Genomic DNA, 11,218 nt, shown 5'->3' with positions numbered 1-11,218 from the left:
GAAGAATGAGAGAATGTCGAACCATAGAGGAAAGTATGTGGAATGAGAAGGCAGTCAACAAGTGTCAACGCTGTAGGTTGGCTGCTGATTTGGTCCTTTTCAGTTGTGTCTGAGTCTCTGTGACCCTAATTGGGGTTTTCTTGGCAAAGACACTGGAGTGGTTTTCCATTTCCTTCTCTAGCTCATTTTACAGATCAGAAACTGAGGCAGACAGGGTTAAGTGACTTGACTAGGGTCACACAGCCAGATGTGAACTCAGCAAGATGAAGCTTCCTGACTTCTGGCCCAGCACTCAGGCCACTGCCCCCCTAGCTACCCCAGTACTGCCCATAGACATCAAGAAAAATGAGGCCTGAGAAAAGAAATGTTCAGCAGGAAGGGCCTTGGATAACTAGGACCTGAGAGAGAAAGCAGCTTGCCCCAGGTTGGTGGCAGCACTGGGTTAATAATTCCTGCCTGTCTCCAGTTGGGGTTATTAACACCATGCATGTGTGAAAGGGCTTTGAAAAAAAAAAGATAAATGTGAGATTGTTGCTAATAAGACTTGTAAAATCACAGAAAATCAAAGCTGGAAGAGATTTTTAGAAACCACTTTTTCCTTAAAAATATTTTTGATTTTGTTTTTATATCACTCACTTTCCAATGACTACCTTCTCCCAAAAGAGAACCCTCTCATAACAAGTCAATAAAAACAAAGTGCATTGCCCATGTCTGAAAATATATGTTGTACTCGATGGAGGGGGTAGGAGTTCTTCACCATCAGGCCTCTGAAGTCATACTAGACACTGCAATGATCAAAGAGTTCTAACTTTACTATTGTGGTTACCTTATAAATTATCCTCCTGGTTCTGTTTATTTTGCTCTACTCTATTCATCTGTTCATAGATGCCTTCCCAATTTTCTCTGAATTCTTCACATTCATCATTTCTCATGGTGCAGTAATCTATCATACTTATAGTTTGGTTAGCCATTCCTCAATTGATGGTAACCTACTTACTGCCTTCCTTCTATAAAAATTTTTGTACACATGGGACCTTTCCCTCCAGTTTGTCTCTGTAGGCTATATGTCCATTAGTAGTATTCATGAGTTAACAGATATTTTTTGTTCTGTAGTGTTTTAAAAGTATAATTCCAAATTCAATTCCCAGATTAGTTGGACCAGTTCACCCCGAGAAACTATCTTGTCTAGCTCCCTCATTTTACTGATCAGGAAGCCAAGGTCCAGAAAGTATAAGTGATTTACCTAATGTCACCTATCAGATTATTAGCAGGGCCCTTCAGTGTGATCCAGGTCTACAAACTCCCAGCCTAGTAATCTTTCCTCTCAACTATGCTGCCTCTCTTTTCAATGTCCAGTCCTTATTCCGCCCGTCTCAGTGATATACTAGGCATCTTTAGCTCTTCTCCTTCGATGGGACTCCCCCTGAGCCAACCTCCTCTAGTCCCTAGGACCATCAGCTTGCTGTGGCTTTAATAATTATATAGGAGCCTTTGTTCATGCAGCCCAGTTAAGCCACCTTCAACAAGACTTGCTTTGGGAGTCTGTGATAGAGAGCCCAGCAGAGCACATTGCTATACTGTGGATTTCAAGGCATGGCTGTAGTTGGATACACTGTGGATTGTGGATGCCTTTGCAGACTGCTTGGTTTACATATGTTTGAGATTTCAAAAAACACTAAAAGACCTGCATATTTAAACATTCTAGGGATTCAACAGCATAACATTAAACTCTTCTGCCAGCTCATCTTTTTTGCCCATCTGTGAACTATATAGTAATGTTGTGTGAGCAAGTATTGTGGGATTTTAAGTTGAAAAGACCTAGGCTCAAATCCTGGCTCTTCTACACTACCAGCAGTGACATGGAGCAAATCACTCCTGAGAGCCTGTTTCCTTATGTGTGAAATAAAGGGGTTGAGATGGGTGACCTCTAAAATCCTTTCTTGGCTGTGTGGCCCCAGGGAAGTCATTTTGCCTTTCTCAGACTAGAAATGATGTAGTCAAGCCTTTTGAAGAGATGGCACAACCCCTTGAGCGTTCTCCCTTTTCCCTTTAAAAAAAAATACTGATATAGTTTCTTCTTACACTGTCTAAAATTCTCCCTCTTCCACTTCCAAAAAGCCATCCCATATAACAATATTTTTTAAAGACAAATAGGAAGAGGAAATCATTAGCAAAACTCATTAGTAATATGAAAAAAAGACTTAAGATAAATGCAATGTTGCACATCTGTGAACTTCCCACTTCTGCAAAGCAGAAGAGTTGATCCTCTCATATCTCTTCTTTGGGACCAAGCTTGTTCTTTGTAATTTTGCAATATTCACTTTACATTGTTTTAAGATGGTGGGTAGTTATTTCCATCTGCATTGTTGTAGTCATTGTGTATATTGTTTCTAGGCCCTGCTTACTTCACTCTCCATCAGTTCAACTTCACTCTCCATCAGTTCATTTAAGTCTTAACATGCTTTTCTGTATTCACCATTTTGTCTTTTTCTTCTTTAAATCATGCCTTTCCTCACTCTTTCCTGCTGCTATTACATGGCTGGTTGTCATCTTAGGGGAAGCATGGAGCTGTCTGTAATATGGGACACCTTCTCAACCATGGCAGCCCCAAATCTAGCCAAATCATCTGTGGAGAGAGTCCTTTTAAGGGTAAGGAAACTTGTAGTCAAGGAAGGTCCTGTCAACAAAAGGCCTCTGGTACAATGCAACTCTATAACCAGGTTGTGGCTTGTCCTTCGTTCTCAAAGAGGACCAAGAGAAGATGATGTGACTTGCAGCTGACTTTGATTTCAGTGAGGGAGGGCTGTGCAAAGTCACCAGCCTCACTTTCTCCTCCAGAGCCATCTGGGTCCAGTGGCCAGATGTGGACCAGGGTGACTGGAGATGGTCCAGGATGCAGTGGCAGATCTTGGCCCTTTTAAGCTAAGGTCTTTTCAAGTCTCCCCACCCCCCCATTCAATGAATGGACCTCTTTAAGAATTGAGTCAAAGGAGGGTGTCTTTAATTTTAAAAAAATCTATCAAACCCCTGGGAGGGGAAGACCCTCAGGGTTGCTGGCCAAAAGAGAAACAGTTACTATTTACATTCACTCTGAGCCAAGAGGGCCCAAAAAATAACCAATAAATAAGTGGTGCTTGGGGCAGGGATCTGTTGTCCAATACATGAAATCCAGAGTGAATTGGGTTTTTAAGGCTTGGTCTTTCAGAAAGAAATCTAGCCAGTAAACCCCAAGTTAACCAGCTAGATTTTGACCATGGGAAGGGAGAGCTTGGGGGTGAGTGGGCAGGAGACATTTTATAAACCTTAAAGTTCTATATAAATTTTAACATGCTACATGGGAGGGTTAATATACATTAGCTCATGGCTGTCATGGGTCTCTGTGGTCTACACTGGCATGTTACTGTAGAAAATAAAGTACTAAAGTTGCAGAATACAAATGGGGAATGTCTGAGTCTCTGGGTAACAAAGGTAAATGCTTGGCCAATGATTTGCAAAATCACCTGTGCATTAGAGCCCAGTGATGTGCCTTAGGGTTCACTAACATTTATTTTTATTTCAAAATAGATAACTAGGCTCCTACATCATTGTTTCCTATATGTTTCAATGTGCCTAGATTTATGCATGGAAAAATTCCAGCATAGTGGCTATACATCATATATAGTCATTGAACTTTCCTCCCATTTCAATCCCCATATCACAAATCAGCAATAAACAGACTCAATTTTAAAGAAATAAGTTACTAACAACAAACAAACAAAGCCTATCACAGCTTATTTATTTGGAGGGAGGGAGAAAAAATATGAGGAAAAAACTCATAAATTTTGCTTGTTTCCACAAATTAAAATGCCTCACAGGATTAAAAAACAAACCAACCCCACTATCCCCTGCACACTTAGAAAGCAAAGGACTAAATAATAATAATAATACCCCAGTAGCCCTGGGCATGAAGTACGACAATGAAAACTTTCCAAAATCTGTCCTATGTTGATGTTAAAATTACTTTGGTATCAGCAACAAACCAACCCAAATATGCAGAAGGCAGCAAGAGAGTCAGGTCCTCCCCCATCATCAGAGCATTTCCTTCAGTGCACAGGAGGGCAAAGAGGCTAAAGTGCACATTTCTTTGCATGCGAAATAATACACTGCATGCATTTGTTTTACAGCTACCCATCTTGATCTTATTGCCTTAACAAAGTATCACGAGGGCCAGGACAATAACATCCAAATTGCGTTCTTCCCTAGTAGTCAAGCATGATGCTCTGTAGACAAGGCAAGTTTTTAACAAATAGCTGTTCAATTTCTTTGTTGAGTTCAGTTAAGTGGCTTTTGTGAGATGTATTTCAAAGGCAATAACTAATTGGCTGCAATTTTTTTGCTGTTACCATGTGGGTCTGTCATCAACCTTTCCATGTGAATATGGAAGATGGACCATATCTGACTCAGGCCAGCACCCTGTGAAATGAAATCTGCTACTGAAGCAACTCTGCAGGTGGCTATCAGACAAGGCCAACAGCAAGTGATGGATGCAAGGCTAGGAGACAAGGGCTGACTTCCTTTCTACTGCTCTCTGGGAAGCCACAGTTGGCCAATAGGAGAAGGGACAGGTCAAAACTGGGGAGAGCCTCACTCACCTAACCCTCCATTTACCATCACATCATAAACTCAAAGAAGAGGACATTTTTTTTCCAGTTCCTCTTCATGCTTTATACAAGCTGTTACATTTGTGCTGTTTCCTATTTCTGAGTGATGTCAATCAACTCAAAGGCAGAGGCCACTAGATTCAAGAAAGTGGTTATTAGTCATCGGTTAAAAAAAATCTGTTAGCAGTTTTCTGTATTGATGGCTGGCCAGTGGTGATCTGGTCTTGCATAATACTCCATTAACATTATTTATATGTAACATTTTCTTGCTTATGTGGCTAACATTACTTGCTTAAGTTATTCCCCTTCTATAGGCCTTAATTCCTCCTCTGTAAATGAAGCGATAAGAAAGATGATCTTGAAGATTGTTTCTAATTCTGAAAATCCTGTTAGAAAAGGCTTTCCAATTTTTAACTTCTCTCAGTCACTTAAAAAATGTTCAATCCTACCAGTAGTACACAAAATATAAATAAATCAATTAAGAAATAAGTTACATTCAAATGCATATTTTTGGTTCCACAGAAATGTCATTTTTAAAAAATCCACCAAAACTTTGTCACTGTTTCCTTTTATATATGTAAGAAAATTCATTTGCTTCAAGTAACTCACTAGGCACAATCAATCATTGCTTGAACTCCATGCAAATGCTTTTTATAGTTGTGCTAAATCTGCATTCCTCCAGCAGAGGGCAGGAAAGCTCCACTGGTGTTATATACAGGCATAATCTTAGCTTTTAACAATTTGCTCCAGTATAATTTCCATTTCACAAACCAGAAAGCAAAGACATAGAATGTTTAGTTAAGGAAGAAAGTTCTGGTGACTGAGGCAGGATGAGAATGGAGGCATTGCTTTCTCCTGGTATGTGTACAGTTCTGATTGTAATCACTGGAGCATCCACATCTTTGTTTTTAAATGTTTCTATTACCCATAAACTTTAAAGGAATACATAATCAACAATGTCGATAAGCTTTCAAAGGCAGCTAAATTCAGGGCTCAGGCAAATTCTGGGAGAAAATTTAGATGACAAACCAGTAGGAAGGTTTGATAGATGTACCTTACTTGACATTGTTTCCACAGGTGGAGGTGGAGGGTGCCTTTAGGGACCAGGATCTCTGATTGTCAGGACCACAGTTATGCAGAGGCATTTGGTGTAGTGGATGGAGGGCTGTATTTGGAAGCCCTGGGTTTGAATTCCACCTCTGTGTGACCATGGGCAACACACACATAGAACTTCTCTGAGCTTTTGTTTCCTCATCGATAGAAAAACAATAGAAACCACTAAAGATGTGGTGAAACTCAAGTAAGATACCGTGTTTCCCCGATAATAAGACCTATCCCGAAAATAAGCCCTCTGGTGTTTTTCTGTCCAAAAAAATTAATAAGACAGTGTCTTATCGGGGAAACACGGTAATATATGTAAAGTACTTTGCCAACTTCTGAGCATTATATAAATATCAACCAGCATTGTTATTAGAACTTATCATTCAGGGTTCCCAGACATTACTCTGAGAAAATCATATGTACCATTTCTTATAGATTCAAATTCTAGGGTAGTGAAGATAATATTGACTGCAAAAAGCAATATGCAAAGTAATTATTTACTGATTCATCTCATTGTTAAACAGTAGGAAAATGCCGATATAAGGGGATTTCAGTCTTTTACACAACAGTCTTCCTTATTTGCGTAAACCTTCTCCTCCCCTTTCCCCCTCCCCCCCCCCCCCCCATGCCTCAGATAGTTTACCATGAACATAAAAGTTGAAGCATGATGCTAGAATACTCAGGGTAATTTTGTGTAAGAAAGTAAATCTTCTACCTCCTCAAAACAGGAAAAAAGGAAAGGTAAGGATTTGTTCCAAAAAAGTATAATTTCACTTTTCAGTCACAAAAAAAGAGAAAGATATGTAAAGTATTTCTTGGTCAGACTGTAAACTCCACTGTGATAAGTACTAGGTCTAACTTTCCCCAGTACTATGTGATGATCCTTGTTGTTCCCTCCTCACACAGTGCTCAATACAAAGAAGAATTCTCTATCTTAATCAGCCAAGAAGTTGAGTCTTCCTGCCTTCATTTTGCATACTACCCTGAGTGAGTAAAGGACATTAATATGAACAAATCATCCTACCTGTGATAAATGTCTTTTTTCCTAAAAAGGTGAATAAAATTAAATTCTGCTCAAGCCAACCAAGTAAGATTTTAGTGACAAAGTAAGGCTCTTAGAGTGAAGTGTGTGCCAGGATAATCTATAGGTAGCTTTGTGAATTTTACTTCAAACTGATGTGATTTGTTTCTCCCTACTCCAAAGTTTAGGGTAATGTAAAAGGACATTAGCTGGTCCCTGCCCCTGAAATTCAGAATACTGTGGTGAAGGCCAGAAGTCTTGTTTAATGTTTTATTTTATTTGGAGAGAATGAGTCCAGGCCTGAGGCTCCCAGTGTAGGAACTCCTCCAACAACATAGATTGGCAACTCATCTGAAATTTATAATCTTAAAGAGTGCTGCCTGGGACACTAGCTGTTTACAAAGTAGTTCCATAACTTACCATGATCACACAACTACTATGTCTCAGAGGAAGGATTTGAAGCCAAGTTTTCATAAACTTCAATACCAGCCCTTTAGCTACCCTGCCATACAGCTTCTTGCCATTTAATAGTTTTTTTTTAATGGATTGTTCATTTTTTGTTTCTCAAGAGTATGGGTACCCTTAAGTAGAAGTATACAGATTTCAAAGATATTTTAAATATTTTGTCACTTTAAAGGGAATTACTTTTGCATGAACTGGGGCACATCTATATTGGGTGGAGGGCCTGGAAGCAATGAGGTAATGCCTAGGACCTGTATGTGTAGATAGATGTTTGTCTACACAGGTGGCAGGAAGAAAAGTGAGGAGAGTTGTCCCAACAGCCTAGAAAAGACTTTCAGGCCCTTCTTCTTAAGGAGATCTCAAGGTTATCAGAGCAGTAACCCTGGGATTTAGGTAAAGATTTTTATTGTTTAAATGAGCTTCTCTAGGGGAAATAGGGTAGTTTTTGGTGTTATTTCATTCACCAGATGATGAAGATAATAAAAATGGATAAGGTAAGAAAGATGCTGCTGAAGATAGCTGTGCTGGTTAAAGGTGATGGTGGGAATATCAACAAGAATGATGGCATGATAGTGGAGAGACTTTGCAGTTGCCTGGCTAAGCCTGGTGGTGGTAAGGCAAGTCAAAGTGCTTTGGTGAGCTAAGGAACAGGAGGAATTAACAGAAATGTGGTAGAGAAGTGGTGACTTCCACAACTTTGTGACCAGAGAGCTGCCCTCTAGCACATCTCCTGTGTCAGAAATCAGATATGGTAACTGGAAGGATCTTTCTGCTTTTTAAAAGTATACATATATCAAAACATAGATGTTGATCAACCAATATAAATCTGTACATTTGGCACTCTTTAGAGGCAAGAACTAGAATTTCAACTATGAGCAGTGTAACATTTATGAGAGGCACACTTCCTAGTCATATTTGAAGAAATAGAACTTGCATCTGGCTAAGGGTTCAAATGTAAACATTCATAGTATTTCCTGGGGAAACTAGCTGCCTGTTAACCTAAGATTCTGCACATGGTGTCAACATGATAAACAAAAAAGACAACATCAATTTTATTTCTTTGGAGTGCTGAAAAAAAAATAGGAGGCATCAAAATGTGCTTTGTCATTTCCAATAAAACTGCTCTTTGTGTGGACTGAAGTACCTTAGTATTTTGTGGTTATAGGTTTGGTGGTTGTTTTTTTTGAGGGGGAGGCTGTCCAAGACAGCTGGCTTCCAGTCCTACACATGCAGATGTTTGCTCATATTAAGATTGTGCCTGCCAACTCAGCATGCTTCCTCCTGAGGGCACAATGAAAATATTTGACTAGGAAAGGCTGAGACCAATGAAAAGGCATCCCCACACACTATTACCTAGTCCTACCATTGTTTGCTGGTCATTTCTAATGCGCAGGGTCAGAAATGACAAGATTCTTCTTTACAAAAAGCCACACAATTCACAGCTTGACCTATGACAGCTCCCAGCTGGGAACCAATAATGAAAAATTCTACAGAGAATGTGCTACTCACTCTATCTTGTAGAGTTGTCAAACAAGTATTGATGCAAGACATTTATGGCAGACACCTAAAAAGGAAAATGAGAACAATATTTCAAAGCAATCATCTTGGCTTGGAGGTCTGGGAAATTCTAGGTGAAAATCCATCATTCACTGTTTTTAAGCCACTTAGCTGTTCTTCAATACCACAGCAATCATAAAGAAAATGAGTTCATCTGAGGAGGTCGTACTTAACAGTATCTGTATGTGCAGCATACTTACATACAGGGCTGCCTCCGGGGAGGCATAAGCATCAAGGTTTCTTACAGCCTTTAGCATCAGACCTTGTATATGACTAAACATCTCAGTGATGGTGATCTCGGTGCTCACTGTCCTAGAGCCTCTTGAGCATTACAGCAGCTCCTGCTCATCATCCTCTGAGCCAGAGGGTCCCTGCCGCACTTCCTCATACCATTTGTTGGTGAGAGTTTTCATCTGAATTCGACCATGATGCAAGTCCTGAGGTAGAAAAAGAGAGAACCGCTATCCTAGCAGGTTTGTACTCATGGATCAAAACAAATACAGCAAATAAAACATTTTCCAGTGCTTGCAAATAATGACTGTAAGTGGCCATATATATCCTCATGTTTATGACAGAAGATGACATGATGCTGTTTAGAATTCAAATAGGACCTACAGAAATCAAGGTAAGCAACAGGAAAATGTATACATACATCCAACTGAATGTTAGTTTCGCACAGTACCTGGTACATGGGAGGTGTTTAATAAATGTTTATTGATTTGATTAATTAACTGGTTCTAAGAAAACACAATATAGGGACGGCTAGATGGCGCAGTGAGTAAGAGCACTGGCCCTGGAGTCAGGAGGACCCAGGATTGGTTCCGGCCTCAGATACTTAACACCCACACAAAAAAACTTTGGGCAAGTTACTTAACCCCAATTGCTTAAAAAAAAGAAAAGAAAACACTAGGAAACAGCCATAAATAGGCATGTTTGTGTACATATGGCAAAACAGTATGGTGACTATAAGATAGTAAGAATGTCCTAAACTAGCTCATGTGGAGAGGTTCACACTGACTCAAGGCAAAATGCTACCATGTTGAGAATCAAATGGTAATTTTGATCATTACCAACTATCCAATTTTTGCCTCAGTACTGGCCCAACATCACTACAATGAATGAGGAAGCATTACAATGGGGTTTGGGTATGATGTAATATATTAAAGACACTATAAAATGAGATTAGTTGGAGTAATGTTAAGAGAGGGTATGCCTGTACCATACAGAAATAGATCAAGTCTGTATTTGAAAGCCAGGCCAAAGTTTACAGCAAACCAGTCTGAAGCTTGTCTGAAAGCAGGAAGGATCTTACTAGACTTTGCATTATCAGTGCCAAATGGTAAAGGAACTAAGGGGTAAAAGCTCTGAGCCAATTCACTGTCAAGACTCCTGCACAACTATTAGATTTATATACAGATCCAGAGCTCAGATTTAATAAACAATTTACTATACCTTTCACTAACTAAAATCAAACTAAATTAGCAAGTAAGATTGTCTATTATTAGCTTAGTAAATATAGAAATTAGACAAAAACAGCAGATGCTAACTTCAACAAGCATTTCACACCATGGCTTACAATCCTACAAGTTCATTATGAGAAAAAAACAAAATAAAAGTTGCTTGTTTTCTACAGTTCAAATATAAATGGTCTACCTGAACAGCCTCCAAATACATCTCAATGTTAACACAGTCCATGTGGGATAAGGAATGCTGACACAGCACACATGGGTGAGTCACTCTCACAACACAAGAATAGTGGAACCCACCTCCTGGGTCAGCCTCCGGGTGAGAAAAGGATTCAGATACTTTGCATCAAACCACATAAAACCCTTGAGATCCTGGCGCTTGATATAATGGGCTTCATACTCTTCTTCTGTGAGCTCTGAAAGATGTTCAGACTCAATGGTGTTACCCTAGGAAAAAAGGGAGCAAGGCTGTTATCTCAACTTCCCTGGAAACCTGAAAAGCAACAGTTCTTCCTGTCTCCATCAGCCTGGAGTACATACATTATTTCTATGTTAATGATCCAATGGAGCAATGACCTCAGCTGTCTCAACAGAAGGTGATACACAAATAATAGTTTGTATCCTGCTAGGATCCATAACTATATTCTAGATGAAGATGTTTGCTGAAGAAGTCATGCTAAAATCCCTCAAAATGCTCAATAGGAGCTATGCACAGATTAAAATAATTATCACTCATTCATTACCTATGTGAGGGATGGGGAAATCCAAACCATTGTCAAAAAGTAAAAAACTCTTATAGTAGGGGTTCTGAACCTGGAGTCCAGGGACCCCCAAACAGTCTGTCAAGTGATTTCAGGGAGTCTATGAACTTGGATGGAGAAAAAAATTACATCTTTATTTTTAGTAACCTCTAACTAAAATTTAGCATTTCCTTTAATTATGAATGTAAGAAACAAAACATCCTAATAGAG

At 39.4% G+C, this 11,218-nt stretch overlaps 1 protein-coding gene across 3 annotated transcripts in view; it reads right to left on the bottom strand.

The window, feature by feature from the left end:
- Positions 1-3,529: 3,529 nt before the first annotated feature.
- Positions 3,530-11,218, bottom strand: part of SLC9A8 (solute carrier family 9 member A8) — a 129,470-nt gene continuing 121,781 nt past the window's right edge. For all 3 annotated transcript variants that reach the window (XM_069072393.1, XM_069072391.1, XM_069072392.1), the window contains 2 exons: positions 10,548-10,694; positions 3,530-9,218 (listed from right to left, as the gene is read on the bottom strand). In XM_069072393.1, coding sequence (XP_068928494.1) covers positions 9,111-9,218; positions 10,548-10,694 — 255 coding nt within the window. In that variant the 3' untranslated portion in view covers positions 3,530-9,110. The remainder of the gene's footprint in view (positions 9,219-10,547; positions 10,695-11,218) is intronic.

This window comes from Petaurus breviceps, unplaced genomic scaffold (genome assembly GCF_028583685.1).
Source record: "Petaurus breviceps papuanus isolate PSGF00001 unplaced genomic scaffold, PetGlider_PUasm1.0 90847, whole genome shotgun sequence".
Classification (NCBI taxonomy): Eukaryota; Metazoa; Chordata; class Mammalia; order Diprotodontia; family Petauridae; genus Petaurus; species Petaurus breviceps.
Note: the sequence above shows the minus strand (reverse complement) of the source record. Positions and strands in the feature narration are given on the sequence as shown.